This window comes from Rhagoletis zephyria, unplaced genomic scaffold (assembly GCF_001687245.7).
Source record: "Rhagoletis zephyria isolate East Lansing unplaced genomic scaffold, Rhagoletis_zephyria_1.1 Rzeph_scaffold_01190, whole genome shotgun sequence".
NCBI classification, from domain to species: Eukaryota; Metazoa; Arthropoda; class Insecta; order Diptera; family Tephritidae; genus Rhagoletis; species Rhagoletis zephyria.
In genome coordinates this window covers 62803-88411 of record NW_016158274.1, presented here as the reverse complement: position 1 = coordinate 88411, position 25609 = coordinate 62803, and the positions used below count along the sequence as shown (strand labels likewise).

The following is a 25609-nucleotide window of genomic DNA, read 5'->3' as shown; positions in this document are numbered from 1 at the left end:
GTAGGGAAATGACTGGCGTGCTGTTTTGGACTCGGCCAAAATCGCTAAGGCGGTTAGAGCGCCATTAAAGAAGATAAAGAAGTCTTAAGAAAATTATTTGCTTCGACAAGGGTCTGAATATGAGTAGACATATGTATGATTGGTTCACAGCATTATCTTACGATACAATCGTCTGTCCGACCTTGACTCCTTGACTCCAGATTTTCATACGTCTTAAAGTTTGGCCATTAATATAAGAGACGCCGTTTCGTAATGAAACCAGGAGCGTTGCAACTGTTGGTTCAACGTTTGTGGGACCGTTGAGTGAAGTGGTGTCTAGTTTGTACGAGAGATAAACAAATTTTAATTTTTTGGTAAGTTGCACAACTTGTCAGCGCTAATAACTATAAGTTGATTAGCTTTAAACTTACCTTTTATTGGTTTAACTCAGGATGCTATGGGACAATTGAGGGTATCAGGCGAGTGCGGCTCTTCTGTAAAGTTTTCAGTATAAAGGACAAAAATCTTCGGAGGTTTTCACTGCATACATACGACTATAATCCCGTTCACAATCGACTAAGTTTCACATGCGCTGTATAGGTTTGTATGTTGAGGCTTGCCCAATTAAACACATTTTTACTTTGTTCAATACCTCTACATTGCGACTTTAACCGAATAGGTCCCAAAACACGTGCCGGGTGGGTTGCCGATGAATCGGTCAAATGTTCATCTCCCTATGTCAGCAGCCGATCAGGAAATACATGCTGAGCATAAAGTTATATTCTCCAAAGTGGAGCATTGAGGTCTCCTTATATAGGTGGTGTTCAGACGACATCCCGTTGCAATTTGAAGAGCGGTTTTCCTAAATTTCTGTAGCTTCGTCGACTGCTATCTAAGCAGGCGCAATACAATTTAGAACCAGCCGAGCAAGTATTCCCTTTTTGCTAGCAAGGTTTCTTTGTCTTTCCTCCCAAGGGCTATTGGTGACCGCTATGATGACCTTCCCGCTCCGTACTTAGTTTATTGACAATTACGTTTGTGTTCGCAAAGGAGGGTAAGTTTTTAAGTTAGTCCCAACAATTTCGAGATATTCACGCTTGGTTTCTGGTGTCGACGTGAATGACTAATTGCAGCCTAATCTTCTTAGTCAGTGAGAAGGGACGCCGTGGATTTTTTAGAGGGGAGAATAAAATTCTGTGCAGTGATAAGCTAGAAATGTCGTAGAGATAGCAGTCATTGGGAGAGAATATGCCTCAATGTGCAACGTCCAAGGCTGCTAGGACAACTTCCTTATAAGAGGCGATGTCGATTAAGGCTACGGGTTATTTGAATGCTTTAAAATTTGCTTTGATTTGTTAGTCATGAACAACGTGTTGTCCAAATTTTATTAATCGAACGCGTGATAAACGCGTGATAACGAGCGAGCCGCTCTAATACCAGTAGGTACCAAAATCGCCGAAAATCGTTTATTCAATTAATATTTAGTTATTTGTAGTGTCACTGTGTGAATTTATTAAATATACGAAAATCATTAGCAAAAACTTATATATCAAATAAGCTAATATTTGTATATGTTTAATAGACTTTGAAGAGGGTGACAAATGTGGTTTCCACTAAGTGTAATTCAACATACGTATGTATATTTTATATGTATGTATTTTACGCAATAATCACAATATTTTTATTAGCACATCGACGGACGTACATACATACATACATACATACAGTGTATAAACGTGCCAGATTACTATTAAGACTACAAATAAATAATATTAAAAAAAACTTTTTATTATACATCCCTTTTATAAATGGACTAAAAGTAGAAAATAAGAACATGTTTTGATAACTTTTGATTTTGAAATTTTAGCAAAAGTTAGTATAAACCATTTATGAGATTGAAAATGAAAAACGTGGAGCGCATGCAATACAAAGCATTAGATTTATAGAAGTCGTATTCTATATTCTTAACTTTATTTAATATAATAAAATGCGAAGTTACAAATCAAAGTTGTTGCACGAACGAATTAGAAAAGTATATACCAGGAAATATATGCAACAAGCAGAGGTATGTTTCATTAATTATTTCTTCAAATTACTAGAGTTGCCATCTTAGCAAGACGAATAATGTAGTAGTCCTTAACCCTACATCACCCCCTTCCTAAAACAGCAAAAGGCAATTGCTGCAAAGTCACAGTTTCGACCAGTACAGTCAACGCTTCTTCCCTCGGAAAATAGGCCGTCTTGAGCCTACCAATCGAAACAGTAACTTGCTTTGTTCCAATCAGAATTGTGTACGTCTTCGGAAACCTGTTGACCACTAGATACGGACCGTCATACGGCGCTTTAAGGGGTTTGTGAATGGTATCATCCCCCAAAAACACATGGCTACAGAAGCGAAGATCCTTAGGGACGAAAACAGCGGACCTTCCATGTTGTGATGTTTGCGTTGGCTTTAATCGTTCAAAATGTTGTTTGATGTTCAGCAAAAAACTGTGCTCATCTGCTGGTGTTTCCTTCGGGCTTTCGAAGAATTCGCTGGGGAGGCGTATAGGCTGCCCATAAAGCATCTCGGCTATGGAAACTCCAAGGTCCTCTTTGACAGCTGAACGTCGCCTTAGAAGGACGATTGGCAAAATGTCCACCCAATTTACGTCGGCCATGTGAAACCCGATGCAATCTATCTACTATGCCATTTGACTGTGGGTGATAGCTTGTAGTGTGGATGTGCTTGGCACCCAATAACTTTGCCAGTTCGCGGAAAAGGCTGCTTTCAAATTGTCTGCCCTGATCTGTAGTGATGAACTTGGGTACTCTAAATCTACTGATCCACCCGTTGAGTAGCTCACTCGCAACCATTTCAGCCGTCATGTCGGCGAGTGGGAAAACTTCAATCCATCTCGAGAACCTATCCACACAGGTCAGGCAGTACGTATAGCCTCGTGACACAGGGAACGACCCAACAATGTCCACATTGATATGTTTGAACCGCCTTCTCGACACTGCACACGTCTCCAATGCACCCTTCGTATGCCGTACAATCTTGCATCGCTGACATGCAGGACAACTGCGGACGCGTGCCCGTATGTCTAAACTTACCCCCTTCCATACGAAACTATTTGTTATTAGCCTGGTCGTTGCTCTTGCTCCTGGGTGGGCGAGGCCGTGCATGGTGTCGAAAACCACATGGCGAAGAGTTTTTGGAACATATGGTTTTATTTTTACAGTTGAGTCGTCGCAGAAGATTTCGATACCTGTGCCTGGATGCTTGTATTTGACCAAATGTAAAGAAGTTTCACTATCATTGAGTAATTTTTTTCAATTCCTCGCTCGCTTCTTGCTCGTCGTGTAGTAGCTTCAAGTCTAATGGTGAGGGAGCTGCAAACGTCTCGATCCTGGACAGCATGCCCGCTACAAGGTTGTTGGCTCCGCTATGTCTCACGTCAGTAGAAAACTGACTGATAAAATTCATTTGTCTTGTCTGTCGTGAGGATAACTTCTCCCAACTCTGCTCGAAGGCTTGAATCAGCGGCTTGTGATCTGTGAAAATGATAAATTGAGTCCCTTCCAAAAAATATCGGAAGTGCCTGATTGCCCTGTGTATCGCCAGCAACTCGTGGTCGTACCTACTGTACTGTACTTTCGGTGAACTTTTCCACTGGCCATCAGTTAACTGTTGAAGTGCGGCGCCCATTGCAAAGTCGGACGCGTCTGTCGACAAAGCGATGATGGCTCCCCTCACTGGGAACGTAATTAACGCCTCTTTTGCGAGTTGTGTTTTGAGCTCTTCAAAATCTTGTTCAGAGGCGGATGACCACTAACTTCGTCCTGTCACGTTTTTTGCAAGGACCCATCATCTTTTGGAGCTGCGCTTCGGTAGCTGCGGCATGTGGTAGAAATCGCCGATAAAAATTAACTGCGCCCAGAAACCGTCTGAGTTCATGTACCTCCGTTGACTTCTTCAAGTCGAGAATCCCTTGAACCTTTCGTGGTAAGGGTGTTATGCCTCACCGCGATACCAAATGGCCCAAGAATTCTACCTCTGGTAAAGTGATCTGACACTTATCCATATTGATAACAAGGCCCCTCTCGCGATAGCGTTCGTAAAACTGTTGCAAATGCGTGACGTGTTCCTCCGGCGAAACTGAGGCCACCAACACTTCATCCAGATATGGAAAAGCAAATGATAATCCTGCGACCGTGTCGTCCATGACTCGCTGGAAGGTCAGGGCGGCGTTTCTAAGTCCAAACGTCATGTATTTGAACTCAAAGAGTCCAAAGGGTGTCATTATAAACCATTTTTGAGCTTGAATACGAAGAACGTGTAGCGCATGCAATACACAGCATTCGATTTAATTGACAATAGTTAAACTACATAACATAGACCTAAAATTTCTACAGAAAAAGTAGAAATTTGAGATCGATTTTAAGCGGTCGGTATTCATATATCCACATGCATACATATATTACCTTTAATATCAATTTAGGTCTATTTATTGCGCCCCACGCTTTTCATTTTCAATCTCAAATGGTTTATAATAACTTTTGCGAAAATTTCAAAATCAAAAGTTATCAAAACAAATTCTATGGGACTAAGAAATATTATTTTCTACTTTTTAGTCTTGTCTGTATAAAATTTTGCAATAGATATTAAAATAATTCAACGATATTAATAGATTGGTGCACACACATGAATATACATATCGTCGTTTAAAGTACAAAAACCGCGTATCGTCATTCTGCAAACCCGCGTAACTGACATTTGTTGCCAAAAATTGGATTTGCTCACACAAGCTCTTGACTCAATCCTTATCCATTCGTCCTCAAATATATTGGCCAGAAATACGATGGCTTTATAAAAAGAGAACCATTTTGAAATATTAGTGTTTTTACTCTCTAGAAAAAAACGTATGCAACCTCACATACGCGGTTTTGCGTTTTCTTGATACGCGGTTTTGTACTTTAAACGACGATATGTATTTACATACATACGAGCACCAATAAATTTCATTTAAAGAAATGGCGTGTAGTCCATTTCCGTACGCTACAGCAGTAATGCATAGGGCGACATCTACCTCTCAACCGCCGAGGTTGATGTCTACACTTTTTTATAGGAACTCTGCAAAGCAAAGGTTTTATATCTGCCTGTCTGGACAAACAACATTGCAAGTTACTGGATACACAACATTGCAAGTTGATAAAAGCGTTGTAATAGTAAAATGGTCTAAAGCAATACTAACATTCGTCACTACTGTCGGTAATAATTAAGATATCCATTGAAGCATTGCAATCCACATGCATTGTTGGTTTATTTATTAGACTTAAGTCCATTACTTTCTCAAATTCATCGTTTTCATGATCACTTTTATCAAAGAAGTAACTAACATTTTGGGCTCGCTCATTCTCGGGCATAAGCTCCATTTCATTCTCCATTACTTTCTCAAATTCATCGTTTTCATGATAACTTTTATCAAGGAAATAACTAATATTTTGAGCGTCCTCATTCTCGGGCATAAGCTCCATTTCATTTTGATGCTCTACTATTTTTGGTGAAGATTGTAAAAAGTTGCGTTCTTTGAAACGATCTAAATGTGTTTTTACTGGTGGTGACGCTATGGCGGTGAACAAATTCAGCTGTTTGGCTTTTTTCGTTAAGCTATGCAGTTTATGGCGCTTTTCATTTACCAAAGCATCGAAGCTATCGTCCAATGATATGCGTTTTGATAATGGAGAATTGTTTGCTTCTTTCTGAGAACAAATTGATAAGTTTCTTTTCTGGGTTATTAAATCTAAATCATCTTTGATACTCCACTCATTCAGTAAAAGACTCAAATCTTTCGAAATTGGCTCGTAATGTAATGCCCGCCCTTTATGTGTTGTTAATCCCGCAAATCTGTTGGTGACACGGACGATGCCATTTACAATGTCTGATATATTGTGGGTTAACTCATCGCAGTCACTTTCTAAATCCGACGGCAACGTTTTGGTTATTGGTGTAGAGCACTGTGTCGCTGCAGGAAATGCATTTTTATTTTTAACAGGTGAATGAAATTTATCTGGCATACTCGAATGTGGTGAATGTTTCTGCTGTTTAAAAAATTTATCAATCAACTGCAAACCTTTTTTATTGTTGTTCGCACGTTTTGGGGGCCTTTTGGGTTTTTGTTTAATACTTTTAGCTACTTCTTCGGTGGCAGTTATTAAATCTGAAAGATTTTCTAGCGAACTGAGTATATCTTTGCCAGTCGTTTTTCCTTTTCGACGACCTTTAACTGCCTTTGGCGGCTTTTCTTTTGATTTCATGAACGCCGCCACAATATTTGGATAGGCATTTTCCACTAAGCAATATGGCTCTATTGTACTCCACAGTGCTAGAAGCCCCTTTGGATTTTCTTGCTCGAAAGCCTGTAGCTGTTCCTCTGGTATGAGACCATTAAAGAAACCCCGCTCATCCTGCCAAATAATCTCAAGGCTTATAACTCCACGCACAGTTCGTTTTTTAACTATTTCTTTTACGGATATATACGCGACTGCATTCAATTCAATTACTCGTTGCATGTTTTGTACCTGCCAACGTGCTAGGATTGGCAGAAATTTTTGAAAGCAGTAAATTTCTGTCCATTGCAAAAGGTGACCAATTTGTTTTATAAATTTTACAATGCTAGGTTGTCCCCAAACCAAATTTAATTTAGGAACTGTAGAAGGTTCATTGAGAAATTCGGCAATTATTTCTTCAGATGGAAACATGGGGTCAGCCAAAGCTTTTCTACGTAGTGAAAGCTCCGATTTCAAAGACAAGCGTTCTTCCCTAAAAAAAAAAAAAAGTATATTAGCAGTTTAAATCTTATGAAAATATAGGATTGTCTTGCAATGAATGTTAAGAGTTGTACTCACTTCCAGAGGCTTTCATCGCATCCACGACTGGTGCGACAGATACCACAACCACTTTTTGTATGACTCTGTGTTCGTCCCATGTGCCCACAATTACTGCATACCATTTTATCATCAACACGCATTTCCAAGGCAGAATATTTACTGTCCTCATTCCTCCAGGATCTTATTCTATTATATACAATGTAAATATTTTAGAACAAACACTTTCAATCATTTGTCCCTACCTATCTAAGATTTCTATTTCTTTGTATTTATTGAATAGTTTAAGTACTCCATCACGTCCAATGCCACCAATACCTTCGGGACAATAATCACATCCACAGAGTAGCGCCATTACAATGGTCTTGTGCTGACCAAAATCTAATGTGCAGAATTAAAATGATTTTATCAGTTACCAGATGTGTTCATTACACAATTATACCAACCCATCTTTTCCTTTATTCGTTGCATATCGTAAATATCCACTGCTCCGCCTTGAGCAGCTTGTGCACCTTGAGTGGAAACTGAAAAATTACGATAGACACGCACAGCGCCGTAAGCAAAGCAATCCGAGTCCTGGCTGATTACGCCATCTACTAACTGTAATAGAATACACTCGTTTAATAGATTTGCTAATTACAAGGCAAATTCAATTATTACCCCATTTTTATTGAGAAAAGCGCAATAAGCTTCGGCTTCTCCTGGCGCTTGGATACACTGTATACCCATGGATTGTAACAAGTTTTCACATTGTTTTAGCACATGATTAAATCGAGTACGCCCTTTATCTTTATCTTTGGGTTGAGATGGCTGTGTCTCAGTTTTCTTGCTTTGAGTTGGTTTTACCCCGCGAAACTGCAACTCAGCACGTTTTGCGATTACTTGACTTTTTAACTTGGGCGCCGCTCCTTCCAGAACGAAAACAGGTGTAACATCCTCCCAGATAAGGTAGCAAGTGCGAAAGAATAGGTTTCTTTGAACGGAAATATGTGTAAGTGAATTCTATAAAGGAATTACGTATAATATTTATGTGCATACATACTTTAAATGATGTCTGGGATGTACAAAGTAATCAACCACATTCAAGCTTTCGCAGATCCAACCAGCCAAGTCAATAGCAACTTTTTTCCCACGTAATTCGCAAAGGGGTTTCCTCTCGGCATGTGGGGTTAGTACTGACCAAAGGTCCTTCACACCCATTTTCTCAACTAAACACACGATTTTACATTTATTATGTCAAATAAAAGGTAATATGCTTTCGCGGTTTTTGGCTAGAGCACCATTTTCAAATTGTTATCAAAAAATGTCAAAATATGACAGCTGCTGTCATTTAATAAATTTTGAGAAATGACCCAACAGGAATATTTGGGCCAAAGTAAAGTCGACACGTTATATGATGCAGCGCATATATGTATTACATATATGATGCAGCGATTCTTATTTGGTTTTGAAATTCTTTAAATTAAATAACTCATATGGGCTATCCCATTGAGAAAGGTGGGCCCATTTACTCCAGAATGTTATCAATTGTGATTTATAACTATGTGGTCGGGGCCTCCGCACACTATACTCNAAAATCCACAGCAACTTTGACGAGTAAAAAAGCAGTACAAAATTGTTTTCTTTGCGTTCATTGTGGCATACCTTTTGCGTCTGGCGCTTCGCTGGCAAAGTTATAAATGTCACGCAAAGCTACAAAGTTTTATCTGGCATCAGCTTGACATATATGATGCAGCGATTCTTATTTGGTTTTGAAATTCTTTAAATTAAATAACTCATATGGGCTATCCCATTGAGAAAGGTGGGCCAATTTACTCCAGAATGTTATCAATTGTGATTTATAACTATGTGGTCGGGGCCTCCGCACACTATACTCCTCAGTCCGCCTAAAACCGGTTTTGTGTGGATAAGAGGGGGAAGAGAGTTCGAGTTTACCTGGTTCATCTCAGTCCGCGAAAATCGCGGATTGACGGCGAACTGTCACGCACTTAAAGCATAAACAGACGGCAGCGTTGATCCGGATCAAATCGGGAATTAACTGCAGTTGATCTGGATTAAGTCCGAGTTAATCCGGACCAACGCTGCCGTCTGTTTAAGCTTTTAGGCATTGAAGTTGGCTGCAGAAAACGGCGAAGCTCTGTAGTCGTAGTTCACTCTCTCATTAGTAATTCGCATTCCAATTACCCTTCGAATTGCGTCATTCGCCATACGAAATATTCAAAGTGAATAACCTCATAATCCATAATTTAATACGGAAACTTATAAATGTTTAGGAATAATCTACTTTTTGCGCCAATTTTGCAGCGGAGAAAACAAAAACAAAACACAGGGACAGAGAACTGTCAAATCGAATTAAGAATGTGCCCGTGGGAATGGGGCAATTCGCGATCGTAATTGGGGGAGCGAAGAAGGTAATTCAGGATGGCATGGGAAAATGGTATAATACCATGGTATGGCAGTTATTGAATCAAGAGAATAGTACTTGTCTCAAATGTATCGATACCAGAATTTGTCGTTGATGAAAGAAAAATATCCAATTTGCACTTGCAATTACTTGTATAGTTTCATCCCCACCGACGATGGTATTTAATTAGGGATGCAAACGATGCATCGATATTTTTGAAACATAATATCGGTTCAAAATTCGATGTTGCCATCGATGTTTACAATTTCCTAAAATCGCTAAATTGACGATACATCGATGCCAGTTTCAGCGATGTTTTAACATCGACTTTAGTGTGATTCAGACTTGAATTCAACTTACCCATTATGCTCCTAAAATTTTTTGACTTATTCTTTTGGGGAAAATTCAGAAATTCTGTGTATACTCTTATCTTTCGATATTAAAAATGCGTACATAACATAAAAAAAGGACCGGGTTCCCGTTGAAATTTCAACGAATTTGGGGCTTGGAACTTTAGGCTCAGCGAACTTACGACGGCATGCATTTTTATTATATTTATAGGAAGGGCAAAGGAATAGTAAATAAATACAGGGAAATACATCCATATGTAAGTATTTTTCTAATTGAATTACAGAGAGTATGAATTGAAAAGTATTAAATTTTCCTTTCAATGTGACTTCCTCGATTTTCATCGGCGGAGAATCTATTGGGTTGTTCACAGTGGCCTGATTATCATGTTATCTGGTTATGTGGTTATATTTTTTATTCAGGTTACAACTATAACGTACACCACAGAATAATAATTTTCAAGCAGATAACCTGATAACCAGGCAAGTGTGAATAACCCAATTATTATGCTGCAGTGTATTTTATTGTTGTAAACTGAATATAAAATATAATTGATTCTACTCAATATCGATATAATTTTCAAATACGTAGTTGTATATGTATATCATCATAAGTAAGTAGTTATATTGGATGCGCTAGTTTGGACACTATTTGTTCTCATGCATTGTTTCCACTGGTATGAGTTTCAGATTTGTTAAAAAAAATTTTAAATAAAAAATTTTAAATCAAATAAAATATTTTACTACCTTCGCCTTTATTATCAAATATAGTTTTACATACGTACAAACACGTTCAGGTTTATCGGCACGTGAAATGCAAAAGTCGTAACCAAGGCGAATTTGTACAAGGTGGTGTTGGTAGCGAATTTAGATTTTCGCCGCGGTACTTCCTAATGTCAAAATGATGTGTTTGTTGTAAACAAGGCGAATTCATATTACAACAAACACCTCATTTTGACATTATAAATCGAAAATCTAAATTCACCATTAACACCACCTTGTATAAATTCGCCTTGTTTGTGGAAGGTATCCATGAACCAATTAGGACATATCTGGCCGGTTGAGAAACCGCCATTTGTAATAGTAATTGATAAAAAAGTGTGTGACGTTAGTAATTTTGAAGTTTGCTATTTCTGTTTTGCTTCTTTCTTTATGTGTATTTTGTCGGTGGTTTATTTCAGTGATTTTTAAGCGATTTTCAATAAATTTTTTGTGCAATTGTAATTAAAATAAAGTGCGCGGTGATTGGATGCAAAAACACGTACAAAAATTAAAAATTGGTTAGCACAAACATGTGCTACAACATTGCTTGCATATTTTTCTTTATGCTTCGTCTTCATATTCTTTGTTTACTTTTCACAGAAAATAACATGGCGCCGAAATTACAAACGTCAGCCAGAAAATTACTTTTTTCTTTTGCTTCATCATGTCAGTTCTTGTGTAGTTGGATCATGGAAGGTATACCTATATTATATATATATTGATATATCAATGTGCCGATGTTCTACAATATAGAACCTACATATTCCGCAATCGATTATAAAACATCGATATTTTGCGACTTATCATCGATAACATCGAATATCGATGAATAACGGGCATTCTTAGTACATAAGTAATTGTTTACGAAATTTGCGCCAAACTTGCAAATCAAGCAAAATTTATTTTTTACCATTCGCCATCGATTTATAAAGCATATAAGCGCAAAATTTTATGTAGGTGAATACAAACCTTAAAATATGGATGAAATACGTAAGTTTGTTTAATAAAATTCTTGGAACTATTTATTCATATGTATGTACATATGTACGCTTCCACTGAAAGGATATATCAAGCGAAAGGAGAAGGCGCGAAATGAGGGCAACAGTCAGCAACTGGCTATTTGTTGCAATAATTTGGGTGACTACTACAATCAACAAGGTAAATATAGAAATGCGGTCAATGAGTACCTGCAAGAAGCCGAAATTTATGCGAAACTGGGTAAGAAGTTGGAAATGGCGAAAGCGCATCGAATGGTTGGTGAAATGTTTATGCTGATTAGTGAGTTTGGCAAGGCCAAGGAACACATAAACTTATACCTCGGTGAGTGAATTACAGATTTGAATTACAATTGAATTTAATTTAACTATTATTTAAAGATATCGTAAAGAAGTTACACAATAAAGTTGAAGAGCAGAGGGCTTATGCGACTTTAGGACGTGCCCACCTGTTGCATGGCCAAAGCACTCTTGAGAGTTCGGCGTCTACTACAATGGAGCAATTGCGGCAAGCCGAACGTGCATTTCTCAGGAGTTTACTCTTAATTAAGGAGTGAGTGCATATACATTTGTTTCTTATCCAAGTTTATATGCATACATACATATATATGCTTATACCTATAAAAGTATGTAAGAAAATGGTTAATAGGTAAATACATATGTATTTTCTTCCAGACTTTCAGGTCAGATTTCGAAACTGGAGCAGTTGGATATGCAAGCGCGCTGCTACCTCAACATTGGCGTTGTAAAAGAGCACATGGAAGAATTCGAAGAGTCAATTTCATACATTGAAAAAGCTATAAAAATAACTAAATTGAACGATATATTCGAATTGACACACTTATGTTACATTTCGATGAGTCTGCTATATTTCTACAAAAAACATGACTCGACATTAGCGCTACGTTATTGTAACCTGGCTTTGGAAGTTGCGAAACGTTTACCGAATAGGGTCAAAAAAATTTGCGAAACGCTCATTACCAAATCTGAGATTTTAATTAAAGATAGTGACTTTGCAAGTGCAAAGCAAATACTAACTAAAGCATATAAAAAGAACACACCTGACGAGAACGATCGGATCACAATTGAAAAATCGCTGCGAGTAGGTTGGTCCAATGTTAATAAAAAAAATATATATGTAGTTAATTACTAATCTCTTTGTTATTAATTTGATATACTATTACTAGTCGTTAAAATATGTCAAATTTTGGATGAATTAGTCACTACCAGTTCAATTGACTATGCAAAGCGTAAAAGTTTGTTTGAGAAACTGGGTGATGGGTGTTGTCAATTGCAAAACTACTCTAAAGCTATTGAGTATTACCAGCAGATGTTGAACTGCGCTGAAAAAAATGCAGAGCCCGAAAAAAACCTAATACCGATTTATGTGAGCCTCTATCAGACTTACAAAGATAATAAAGAATATGACCAGGCACTGGTCTACTTATGGAAGGAATATGAACTGAATAGAGATGTACCCTCGGAAGCATTCTCTACACTCTGCACCATTGCTGAAGTGTGCGAGCAACAGCGACAATCTTTTTGGACAATACAGGACATATACCAAAAAGCGAAGCAACAAGTAGCCAAAAACGGAAGTGATCGGGAAAGGATAAAGCATGAGCGTATCGTTTTTGTGCGCCTTAAGCGGTTGATGTTGAAGCACAAAATGCAAATGCTGGCTGATGAACTGTTGGAAGAAGCAAAAGAAAAAGGTTAGAATTTGTTTGATGTAATTGATGAAATGAATGCGATTATACCTGTTGTGTTTGTTGTTGTTGTTGTTGTTGTTGGTGGTGGTGTTGTTGTTGTTGTAGCAGCATACAAATTCCCCAAAGACTTTTTGGGGAGTGTTGCTGCGATTATACCTCTTATGTATACATGTGCATATATAAAATTTTGGTGTATTTATACCACTTCATATCCAGGGATACACTTAAATCTTGACGACGATGGGAGTGATACTGAATCAGATGCCGACCCGGCAGCAAGTAACGAGGAAAATACCCCCGAACTGGGCGATGACGTTTGCCTTGATGATCTCACTGACTCGGATATGAGCGATTTAGATGAGACGGAAAAACCAAGGCCACATCGGGTTACGCGGGGAGTGCGCGCTCTGACAGTTAAGCGGAATAATAAAGGAGAAACACAGTTACACCAGGCGTGCATAGCGGGAAATATAGAACTAGTGCGTCGACTGCTCGATCAGGGGCACGTAGTAAATGTGCGCGATCACGCCGGTTGGATTCCTTTGCATGAAGCCTGTAATCATGGTTATCGCGATATAGTAGAACTGTTACTAGATCGCGGGGCAGCTGTTGCTATTAACGATAAAGGCGGTCTGAGTTGTGATGGCATAACTCCACTTTACGACGCCTGTTCGAATGGGTTTCTTGATGTAGTTGAACTTTTATTAGACCGTGGCGCTGATGCTGCTATTAAGACAGATTTCGGTGAAACATGTTTGAATGGATTAGATAAATGGAGGCGTTCAGCCCCTTTAACTGAGGGTGAACAAGCGCAGTATGAAATGATTAGAGCGAGATTATTGACCACACTTTCTAAGACCGGAATTTGTAAGAAACCATTAGCTCCTCTAACAAATGCGCAAGTTGAATCTGCATCAGAAGAGGGTTCAGATAGTGGTGATAGAAGGCTGGTGGAAGAAGAATTGCGTAGTAATGGTCGTGTACGTACTAGTGTGAATCGTTCTGGCGAAAACAGAAGAATTTCGAAGGTGNTGCGCAAGTTGAATCTGCATCAGAAGAGGGTTCAGATAGTGGTGATAGAACGCTGGTGGAAGAAGAATTGCGTAGTAATGGTCGTGTACGTACTAGTGTGAATCGTTCTGGCGAAAACAGAAGAATTTCGAAGGTACTTAACAACTATAAATACTAATACTTATTCTTTACTATAGCTGATAAGAGAAATTGTTGCTAAGTATTTTTAAATTTTATATTATTTGTTTATAAGGAGCATAAGAAAAAGTCGCCCCGAGACAAATCTGCTGGTGTGGAGTATAAAACAATAATGGCCCAATTGAAGCACCCGAATCGTGCAAACGCTCTTGATGATGATACTTTTGAGAGCTTAAGCTGTGGTCCGAGTACTTCCAATGCACAGAAATCTCGTCGAAGCGCTTTACTGGATGGGGATGAAGTAGATGATGAGAATTGGCTAATCGATGACATAGGTCCAGAACGCAAAAAGCGACGTTTCCACACACCTACCAAAGAAGCAGCATCGTCATCAAAAGAAAATTTAAATGCTGAATCAGGAAATTCGACTTGGTCTGCAGATGATCTATTAGCAGCCGATGATGCTTTTCATGTACTCTTCGATGCAGCAACCGGTTCCACGAAGTCGCAACGTCAAAAACAGACACGAAAATTACGTTTATCAAGTTCGTCCAATATTAGCACCAGTTCGAATTTATCGAACAGTAAACAAATTAAAGCAAAGCATCAATCATCTTTGCTTGAGAATGGTTTCTGTCGCTTTCGCAGTGAGAGTCCACGATCTATAGAAGATTCTTTTGATGTGGCAACAACCAATTCATTTACAAATGAGCCAGACTCAACAACCTCCATACATCTACTCATATCCCCTTCAAAATCATCACCAGTTAAAATACAAACAACGCAAGTTATTCCAACAACAATTTCATTTAAAATAAAAGTAGAAAATGAATTGTTGTTAGTGCCCGTTGAACGTAAGAAGTTGAATGATGTTAATATACGCTGGTTGGCTGAGGAGGCAGCACGCCGATATTACAAGTAATTTTAAATTTGTATATTTACATACATAAAAACTAAATGCAATATTAAATAAATGTTTTTAATATATTTTTCATTCCAGCTTAGTGGGTTTAAAACCAGTGCTGCGTTTGAAGACCGCAGATGGATTTGCATACGAAGAGAATGATTCAGTAAATGTGGCGGTCGAGCAGAATATGATTTTAGCAACGGTGCTGGACTGGCAGATATCACCGCTTGCTGAACGCTACGAAGAAATGTGCCATCAGATGAAGAAGGGTAAGTTAATTCCGCATTTAATACGCAGCAGATTTTTATTTTAATAAATAAATACAAATTATTTTAAATAAATGATTACATAAATAATACAAATCTCATGTGACTTAACAGATTTTTCTGTTTTGAATATTTATTCCAATTAATTTGATATCTTCTAAAAACATGCAATCGCAAGTATAGAAGGCCTTTTCCGTTAATTTTCATAAAAAATCTAAAAAAATTTGGCATTAAATACTTACTTTATTAACTTATATTTTCTTTTACAGATGTCAATAGCGAAATACTGTCCGCTTTGGAGCAAACACAAACGACAAATGTTATCTGCCTAACTGATTGTTGGTTAACACCGCCCTTGACCGAACCGTTCTTCAAAGCTGTGCTGCACCAGAGTAATTTACGTGTCATAAATTTAAGCCATAGTTTTATACAAAACGAAGGCTGTCGGCAGTTAGCTAAACCCATACCAACATTAAAACAGCTCAAAACACTAAACTTGCAAGGTAATTTTATAACTGCAGAAGGTGTAGATATTTTGCTCTCAACGCCAGGCGGACTTGAGGAACTGGAGGAATTAAATTTGAGTCAAAATCCGCTAGGCAATGGCAGCTTGCGGGTGCTGGAACGTTTTTGCAACAGCAGTGCTGCAAAATCATTACAGACACTTTCGTTATCAAATTGTAATTTAACAAATTTGTACGACTATGACCTGGCCTTTTTTCAATTGACTGCCATCGATTTGAGTTATAACAAACTCACGGATGAATCGTTGCGTAAACTTTTAACCAAATTAAATGCATCACGCTTAAGAGAGTTAAATTTGAGCTATACTCAAGAAAGTACCTGTGCGGATGAGCGTAATGCCGTTACGAATGCAGAGCAAATAACAGTGTTTTTTGAGAGTGGCACATGCGAGAAGTTTCGCCGCGTTCAACTCTGTGGCTGCCATTTGAGCGACATGAATATGTACAAAATAACGCAGAATTTACAAAAAGCAAACGATTTAGAACTACTTGAAATAAGTGATAATACAAAATTAACCGGAGCTGCCTTTCAAATGGTGTTTGCTAAATTACCCCAATTACGAAAGTTGTGCGCGATAAATTGTTTACATGTTTTAGATGACGAACGTTTGGAGAAATTGGAACAGTGCAAGCAAATACCAAATTTTCTATCGTTCACATTGGAGGACAATAAAGACGAGTACGAACGGCGTTTGCGTCATCTGTGGCATTTGCATTGGGGCGACAAAGCGCATATAAAAGCCTACTCCGATTGCATAATGATGTATATAAATGAGCAGGATCTCCAGCAACATTGGTAACTAATGGGATTTTAGAGTGAGATAGTCCTTCTGCCAGACAGGTACTAGCGAATGGTCACGTTAATATCTGCCTTTAGATAGATAGATAGATTTATATATTTTTTAAATCATCCATACATATGTATGTATACGTGTTTAAAGAGAATTTTTATTCTGTTGAATGTTTTAAATGTTTCGTGTGTTGTTCTGAGTGACTTCCATTGTTAAAAATATGTATGTTTTAGTACGAATAGCTTAGTACGAGCAATCATAATTTTGCCTGATAAGTATTACAATTAAATATGTATGTAAATAAAATTTGAAAATAGAATGGCGTCAATTGCATTTAATTTGAATGTATTTCATCTTTGAGCTTTTCAAAGTGTTTTAAATTACATACATATGAGCCGTTTATTTTGAAAGTGGCATTAATTACTTTATTTTAAATCGATATACTTACATTCAATCATATTTTTATAAAAAATTTGCGAAAAATAAAATATTTAAAAAATAATTGCCCGTATTGCAAAACCTTCGCTGTACCATAACTTTATTGACTGACTGTACATATGTAAGGGTTTGCATTTTAATACGTTTAAAAATATTGATGCCAACTTTCGAGAAAATCTACTTGTATTTTTCATCTTAGGATACGAAAAACTGCGATATTTTAGTAACTACTGAAGATTATTCACTCAAAATTGATATTTACAATACTTTTAAGAGGAAAAATAAGAATATTATAAATTTTTGAAAAATGGGCGTAGCCCACTTATGGTTACATGTGTATCTTTTGTCAACCGCTGCACCGATTTCTTCCAAACTTGGCACAGTTGTTGGCCTTGGTACAGCATACCAAATGGACGAAAATTGTTAAAATCGGACAATAACCATGCCCACATCCCATATAACGGTAATTTGGAGAAATACGAAATCTTTGATAAATCAGTAAATATTAAAGCTACTGTATTCAAGATTGACGCTTGCAACAACTCTTTACCAAGAAATACGTTTATGATAAAATTTTGGAAAATGGGCGTGGCACCGCCCACTTATGATCGCATATATGTATCTCGGTAACCGTTCTACCAATTTGTACCAAACTCGGTATGGTTATTGTGCTTGCCACATAAAAGCAAAGCGTTGAAAATTATTGAAATCGGACTAAAATTACGGTTTTTCATATAACGGTAAATTTTAGAAATGCTTGAAACTTCAATATTTCGAAATTTAAGGACGCTAATTTACTCAAAATTGATACACCCCGGCTTACCATGTAGCGGTAGCTTTCGGAAAGGTGAAAAAACATATACTTAATACTTGCGCCGGGTATTTAATGTTCGGCTCCGCCCGAACTTAGACTTTCTTACTTGTAAATAAATTTCTCAGTTTTAAGATTGTTTTATTAAAATTTTGGGTGTGACTGTTTTTCAATATTATTTTAACTATTTCTGAAAATCATCGAAATCGGTTAACTGTAACATATAGCTCCCATAAAACTGATTGTTGTTTTTGTTTGTTGTTTTTTTACTAAGAAATTTATCGATAATCAGTTGCATGGGAGCTAAATGCTATAGTAAACCGATTTCGGTGATTTTCAAAAATTGTAATATTAAAAAACCGTCACGTACAAAATTTTGCAAATACCATTTTAGGGAGTTATTTAAAAAAAGTTAAAATTTTCAATTACCATTACCTCGGAAATTGGATCCAATTCAGCAAAACGGGGACGCCATTGAATTTAGAAGGCCCCAATTAAGTACGATCAACTACCAAAACCTTTGTACAAGATCCGAGCACAGTGTTATTAAATATACAAAACAAGAGAGTTTTGATAGTTTGAGATAATTTGAGATACGGAAGACTAAAAGTACAAACAGAATCAAATCTCTCAGAGAAATTCGTCGGAAGAAAGTTCGCTGCTAAAATTAAAACACACTGCAGTATATGAGATTGTCTACAACTTACGACGAAATTCGGCAATAATAGATTTATTTTTAATTTTGCCGTTGTCACCGGTCATAAAATCAGGTCTCAGTGGAAAAGTAGCTTTGTTTCCTCATTTTTCTGGCAGATAATTAACAGCAAGAATCAAAATGGTAAATTTTGCTGATTCATCTTTTCGCTTTTGTGTTTTTATATTTTTTGTTTGTCATTCAATTGATGTTAATTTCGTTTCTGTTCTATTTTACTGGGCGAAATGTTGCGGCGAACATCACCCGGCGGCATCGCTCCGACCGGCGAAATTCGCACAGCGATTTGGTTCTGTTTATACTTTAAATCTTCTACCATCCATTCATTGTTATTTTTAGAAAAAAGCTCTTAGATTTTTCCAGTTTTCCCCTAGCTTCGATGAAAATCTACTGATAAAAAGTTTTATCGTATTTTAAAGTCGAAACTTTATACATCATGCTATTTTTGTAATTTGTTTTTCATTTTTCAGCCATTCTACCAAAAAATTTTTTCCACATCAAGAAGAAATAATCTAGAAAAAAATTAGAAAAAAATAGTTGCACAGAATTATGCAGATAGAAGCTGTCATATTTAGAACCTATAGGGCCATAGCGTGATATACATACATACATTTTAGACTGGGGCCAGGTGGGGACATACTACTTTCACACTTATAATCATTTTCGACGTTTTTTGCAACTATTTGCATTTATAGTTGTAAAAAACTTCGAAAATTATGATTTTGACATTTTTTCTACACTAATAAATAGTGATAAATACAAGATAACATAGAAAATAAATGAATTGGGCGGTTTGTATATTAATAAATCTGCTTCTAACAATTAAATACTCCATGTGCCAGCATTTAAACCTGCGGCACACGGAATTATAGTCGACATCTCTACCTACTCGGCTACGGCAGTCAAAAGCTTTTTTGCTTTTAAGTTCATATTTTTCATATGTGGCAATGAAATCAGTTCCACTCATGTGGAAATCGTAGAGCTTTTTGTTTTTTAAATATTGACACAGAATGCGAAGGGAGCTTTTTCTTACTTAATTTCTTTACAAAAAATTTATCAAGAAAACACAGAATTGGGCGGTAAATTGTGACTAAGATTTTCGGACGCTGAACACGAATTTTGCTGAAACTAAATTAATCATAGCCTTTTGAAATTGCTGAACACGAATTTTAATTCAGATATTATAAAAAGCACCCATACTATCATCTGAAATTATAAAGTTTCATACTTAAGATACTTTTCAGAAGTTTCCGCGCTACCAATATTACATTTTTGTTATACAAACTAGCAAATACCCGAGCGTGCTTCGCCGCGCCTTCAAAGTACTTTTTTGTGTTGTTACTTCCTCTCTTGAAAACTAAATTNCGCCGCGCCTTCAAAGTACTTTTTTGTGTTGTTACTTCCTCTCTTGAAAAATAAAATAGCTTTAAAGAGCTTTATAAAGTGAGACTTTCCTACAAATTGTCTTAAAGGTATCTAAAACGTAGGCAAAATATCGACAGTCTCCTGGAATTTCAATTTATCTTATAATAACTCGAGTGTTCTTCAAAGGTGTGCTAATTTAATATTTGTCATTTTTGATACTGTGCGCAAAATATATTCAAAGACCGCAGCTTCCATAAAAAGTTGAAATCAAATCTGTTTGCAATTTGAAAAAATCTGCCTTCTTTATAAATACTTTCAAAACAATAATAACTATACATCCTATTATTTATTTATCGTATCAATTAAAGTAAATTGAATTAAATTTTTCAAACCGGTGACAATACTCCTCGAAAATATCGAACAATACAATTTTTAACATAAATTAAAATTTGATTCGGGGTCGCCATTGCGAGGACCTGCATGAAATAGCTAAACATGCTTTATCTTCCTATCTACTTTATACCTAATCTTCGACAAAACAAAAATACTTTGAAGGCGCAGTGAAGCACGCCTGGTATATTTGACAGTAAACTTTCTTAAACATCTTAAGTTTGATACCCATATTGTAACGTTTAATTTATCTTATCAATTTAATTAAATACAACTTTTAAATCAGGCGGCAACTCTACTCAAAAATATTTTAATATTACAATTTTATCTTATCAATTTAGTTTAACTGCAATTTTCAAAAAGGTGGCAATTCTCTCAATTTTTTCTTTTGAAACTACGGATATTATGGCGAGCAAATAAACAAATATTAATTTTTCTAATTTTGTAAATTGTTGAGCTCTGCAAATAACCCTACAACAGTAACGAAACAAAATCACAGAAATGACTAGAACACATAATTCAATTTTATACAGATAAGAACTGATATAAAATTTATAGTGAATTGAGACTTTCACATTCGTAAATCGTAAACTTCTCGATATAAATTTTTCAAATAATAACTGAACCACTACAGAACTCACTTTGTAATTTTTTCTCCCACATTTCTGAGATTTTATGTTGTCCGAAATATGTATTTTTAGATAAAATGTTGTTTAAACGCAAATGGAACAGCTTCTTCATGTTTTTAGGAAAAAAAACTTCAATTATCAAATATACATGTGTATGTATGTATATAAATTTGTTTCAAAGCAGGGCAATACCCGGTAAATATGTATGATATTCTCTATTTGTAATTGATGTTTTTTTTTGTACGTTGTACTTCAGCCATCTTAATATATACTCGTTTTTTTTGATATTCACAATGTTTTTCAAGTAAATTTTTTTTTTGCTATTTTTCTATAAAAATATTGCTCAAGTTTTAGCAAAATTTAGGAAAATTCATAGAATTTTCATCAAAATTTAAAGCGTTTTAATCTGAATATTTACAAAATTTTTATGTATGCAGTTTTATATCCCATACAATTTTAGTCAAGCGTCTAAAAATCGCGTTGATTTTTAATAAGTATTTTTTTGACTTATTTTTGCAATTTTTTCCATATAAGCATGAATTTCTTATGAAATAAAATGCGGGACACTGTTCGTAACAAAATTTCAAAAAATCAACTCCAGTTTTTGTAAATTGCACTTGTTCTATAAAAAAAAAAAATCGAAAAACTAGCCACAAACAAAAAAAGAATATTAAAAATCGACGCGTTTGATAAAAATGATGATTTTTGCTTAATTGTGTATAAAGTTTGAAACTCTGATTTATATGGGTTTGGCTAAAGCTTGGACAATATTTTTATAGAAAAAAAAAAAGATTTAACATGAAAAACGTTATAAATATTAAATTAATCAACACATGAGCACTCGTGTGAGTCACTGTGTATATGTATATTTTTTTTTGTACTTACCCTGATCTTCTGAAGCCATTTTACAGAATTGAATTTGGTTTTTATTTGAAACACTTTGATGACACTTTCTCAAAGGCTGCGCTTAAAATAAGTGACGAGAGAGCGAGGTGTTCGCAGTACTATGGTAATATATGCACTTAATTCTATGGCAAACCATTCACTAATGGGACATCAAAACACATGTTCCAGAAGCTTTCAGCATTCCTCTTCCTATTCTAAATTCGTCGTTTCGTCGCCCCATACCTAATGCGGCGTTAGGATTTTTTTTAGGATTTTTAAATGTCAAACATATGATAGAAAAAATTGTTCAGAATTTAAAAATACTATTTTTTGGTTCACAAGGACGGATTGGTAATGAAAATCGGATTATGATTAGTTTTTTTTAAGCTATTGAAGTCGAAGTACGAAATTCGAGGATACGGTCGTGTGTATATTAAGCCTTTACCTAAATTTTTTTTAATAAATACCTCCCATATAACGGTAATTTTCAGAAATACGAAAACTGCGATATTTTAGATAATTCACTAAAAAAAAAAATTTGGACGAAAAATATTAAGAATATTATAAATTTTTGGAAAATGGGCGTAGCCACGCAAACTTTAGGTTACGTGTGTATATCTTGTTAACCGCCGCGCCAATTTCTTCCAAACTTGGCACAGTTGTTGGCCTTGGTACAGCATACTAAATGGCTGAAAATTTAAAAAATCGGACAATAATCACGCCCACATCCCATATAACGGTAATTTAGAGAAATTCAAAATCTTCGATAAATCAGTAAATATTAAAGCTAATTTATTCAAAATTGATGCTTGCAACAATTCTTTACCAAGAAATACGTTTATGGTAAAATTTTGGAATATGGGCGTGGCACCGCCCACTTATGATCACATATATGTATGTTCTACCAATTTGTACCAAACTCGGTATTTTTATTGTGCTTGCCACATAAAAGCCAAACGTTGAAAATTATTGAAATCGGACTAAAATTACGGCCGCTTTTCATATAACGGTAAATTTCAGGAATGCTAGAAACTGCAATATTTCGAAATTTAAGGACGCTAATTTACTCAAAATTGATACACCCCGGCTTAGCATCTAGCGGTAGGTTTCGGAAAGGGGAAAAACATATATTTAATACTTGCGCCTGGTTTTTGATGTTCGGCTCCGCCCGAACTTAGACTTTCTTACTTGTTGTTGTTGCCTTTTAGGCTTCAGTGAAATAAATAGAAGTTGGCTGCGTTTAATTTATGTCAAATTCAACATGCGAAGTTTGCTGTGATGGAGGCAGTGGCAGTGAATTTAGAAATTGGGCTAAACTGAGCAGTACTGCTGTATTGTGAGTCGCTTCATTGGACACCACACTTTCTAAAAAACAGCTGATTTCGAAAAAACTGCCACTGCAACTGCCACTGCGTTATTGTATTTTGGGCTTTACGTCTACTACATACATCTGCTATGTAAAGGAGAGTAAATTCGATGCTGGATTTGTAGTGGGAGAGAGACTCCGTTTCCCAGTGCTTTTTGTTGTTGTTGTGACAGCATACAAATTCCCTAAAGAATTTTTAGGGAGTGGTGCTGGAGTGACAGTCCTTGGCTAGTTATAAATGTGGGTCGTTCCGGTTACGTAGATCCGAGTGCCGTCGTTCACACCGGTGGACGAGCGTATAGCCACAATCCGCATCAAAGCGAGATTCTTCAACATCTCGCTCATCTGCGCCCACACCCCGACGGAAGAGAATGACAAGGCGCCCTGGGATCACTTCACTTCCGAGAAGTTATCGAAACGCATCGCTAGAGCAATCAGCGCATTAGAAACAAAGTTGATGCTTCGTTTGGTTTCGGTTGCGATTGGTGTTGTGAAAATGGAAAATTACGAAAGGGTTTTCATTGTTATATTGAATATTTAAAGTATGCAGTGTACAGTGGCGGTCAAAAATGGATGAATGGAGTTTAGTTTTTAATATTTACAATGTTTTTCAAGCTATAAATTTTTTGATATTTTTTATAAAAATATGGTTTATGCTTTAACAAAAACTGTATAAATCACACTTTCACACTTTATACAGAACTAGAATTTTATAAGCTTGTTAACTGCATACCAAATAAAATTCTAAAAATTCTGGTTAAAAAGCTCGAAATTTAGATAAAAATTTGTAGAATTTTTCTAAGTTCTGCACAGAATTTGGAAGTGCTATTCATATAGTTTTCGTTAAAGCATGGACCATGTTTTTATAAAAAAATTAGCTTGAAAAACATTGTAAATATTAAAAACGAAACACCATTCATCCATTTTTGACTGCCACTGTATATGGTTGCAATGTTTCGCAACTCTGCATATACAAACAGTTTAAATACTGCGATGGAACAGTATCTAAACATTGTATTGGTACGTTTTGGAAGTCAGCCTATATTTGTAGCATATTATCAAAACTGTTTGACATCGGGAAAAATACTCTTGCTTATCATGCAGTTTACTGAAAGGTGAAAAAACGATAGTTATTACGTGCGCCGGGTATATAAATTTCGGTTTCGCCTGCACTTATACTTCTTTACCTGTTTTTCTTTTTATCAAAATTAATTTTTTTATTACAATTTTTTAATTTTTTAATTTATAGAAAATATATTACTAAAAGACAAAGATAATAACGCTAAGATCTCCTCGTTAGCAGATCTTTCAGATCTTGCTTATCAGGTTATCTGGTTATGTAGTAGTATTTAGTTATATTTTTAACTCAGTTTACAAAAACAAAACACTCTAGAGATTAATAATTTTTAGCCAGATAATATGATAACCAGGCAAGATAGTTGTCAGAACTGGCAGTTGTCTTAAAGCCTGATTATGGCAACTTAACTTAACTTAGATGAACGTAGAACTTAGAGAATCAAAATGAAACAGATTTCGACGTGGTATTAAGTTACGTTAAGTTGCCATAATCAGACCATAAGACTTTTGTCTTTCGAAAGACTGTGGTGAGTTGAACGACAGTTGCCAGAATTGTCCTGTAAGTTCTCTCTCGACGTACGAAACCACACTCTTGGGAGATTAAGATTTTGCGGAAGATTTTCGCTTTGGCGACGGCGAGTTCCGCAGACGATGGAATGATGAGCTGTATAAGTTTTGAAGCGATACGGACATAAGACATTGTTCGAATGGACACAGGAAGAGGAATGCCTCCTTTGCGATGAAATGACCAAGTGGACAAGGACTTGGCTTCACTAGGCATTTCCAATTGGCGTCAGTTGGCACAGAAGAGCAACTATTTGTCTGCTTTGTTGAACTTGGCCAAAATCGCTTAGGCAGTTACAGTGCCAAACAAAAAGAAGATTTTAGATAAGAGTGCGTGATATGTTTTTTATACATAATTCCTTAGAGAGAGTCTAGAACAATTTCCAAATGCATATGTATGTGTGTATATATTACTCTAGGGTTTCTATTCCATTATCTTATCTTTAACGCGTTTGCTTTTGTGTGGTTGTTAAAGATTTGAAAACAAAAGAACTGTATGATGGAAGTCAATGCCTTATACGAAGGTCGCGAATTCCAGCGCCCATAAATAACTAGATGCAAGATTATTTATAAATATATAGGTATGTATCTTTTATTTTTTGTACTTATTAACCATAATTTTTTTCGTAGTTCCCTATTTTACTTGTAACAATCAAGCAGTTAGTA

The 25609-nt window shown here is 36.2% G+C and overlaps 2 protein-coding genes across 3 annotated transcripts; one reads left to right on the top strand and one right to left on the bottom strand.

Moving 5' to 3' along the window:
* Positions 1-5115: 5115 nt before the first annotated feature.
* On the bottom strand, positions 5116-8246 carry Gen (XPG-like endonuclease). Its single transcript, XM_017616376.1, has 6 exons — positions 7892-8246; positions 7510-7822; positions 7296-7449; positions 7095-7230; positions 6871-7038; positions 5116-6784 (listed from the first exon to the last, which is right to left on the bottom strand). The coding sequence occupies exons 1-6, from the start codon at positions 8047-8049 to the stop codon at positions 5212-5214; spliced, it is 2502 nt and encodes an 833-aa protein (XP_017471865.1). The 5' UTR covers positions 8050-8246; the 3' UTR covers positions 5116-5211.
* A 2847-nt stretch (positions 8247-11093) lies between these two features.
* Positions 11094-17397, top strand: LOC108363105 (tonsoku-like protein). Of its 2 annotated transcripts, XM_017616367.1 has the most exons (10): positions 11094-11352; positions 11425-11682; positions 11739-11910; positions 12033-12463; positions 12545-13072; positions 13286-14005; positions 14143-14234; positions 14334-15136; positions 15219-15394; positions 15661-17397. In XM_017616367.1, exons 1-10 carry the CDS (start codon positions 11340-11342, stop codon positions 16713-16715), a joined length of 4248 nt encoding a protein of 1415 aa, XP_017471856.1. In that variant the 5' UTR covers positions 11094-11339; the 3' UTR covers positions 16716-17397. The 2 variants fall into 2 exon arrangements, with proteins under 2 accessions (XP_017471856.1, XP_017471855.1); XM_017616366.1 differs by lacking the exon at positions 14143-14234 and having other exon boundaries at positions 13286-14097; positions 15661-16715.
* The last annotated feature ends 8212 nt before the right edge of the window (positions 17398-25609 follow it).

Bases quoted from the DNA above. Each gene is read 5' to 3' on its own strand.
- Gen (XM_017616376.1), bottom strand. From the start codon at position 8,049: ATGGGTGTGAAGGACCTTTGGTCAGTACTAACCCCACATGCCGAGAGG. The intron at 7,823-7,891 runs GTATGTATGCAC...TTCCGTTCAAAG, and splicing joins CATCCCAGACATCATTTAAA to AAACCTATTCTTTCGCACTT. The intron at 7,231-7,295 runs GTTGGTATAATT...TCTGCACATTAG, and splicing joins ACGAATAAAGGAAAAGATGG to ATTTTGGTCAGCACAAGACC.
- LOC108363105 (XM_017616367.1), top strand. The intron at 11,683-11,738 runs GTGAGTGAATTA...TATTATTTAAAG, and splicing joins ACACATAAACTTATACCTCG to ATATCGTAAAGAAGTTACAC. The intron at 13,073-13,285 runs GTTAGAATTTGT...CTTCATATCCAG, and splicing joins GGAAGAAGCAAAAGAAAAAG to GGATACACTTAAATCTTGAC.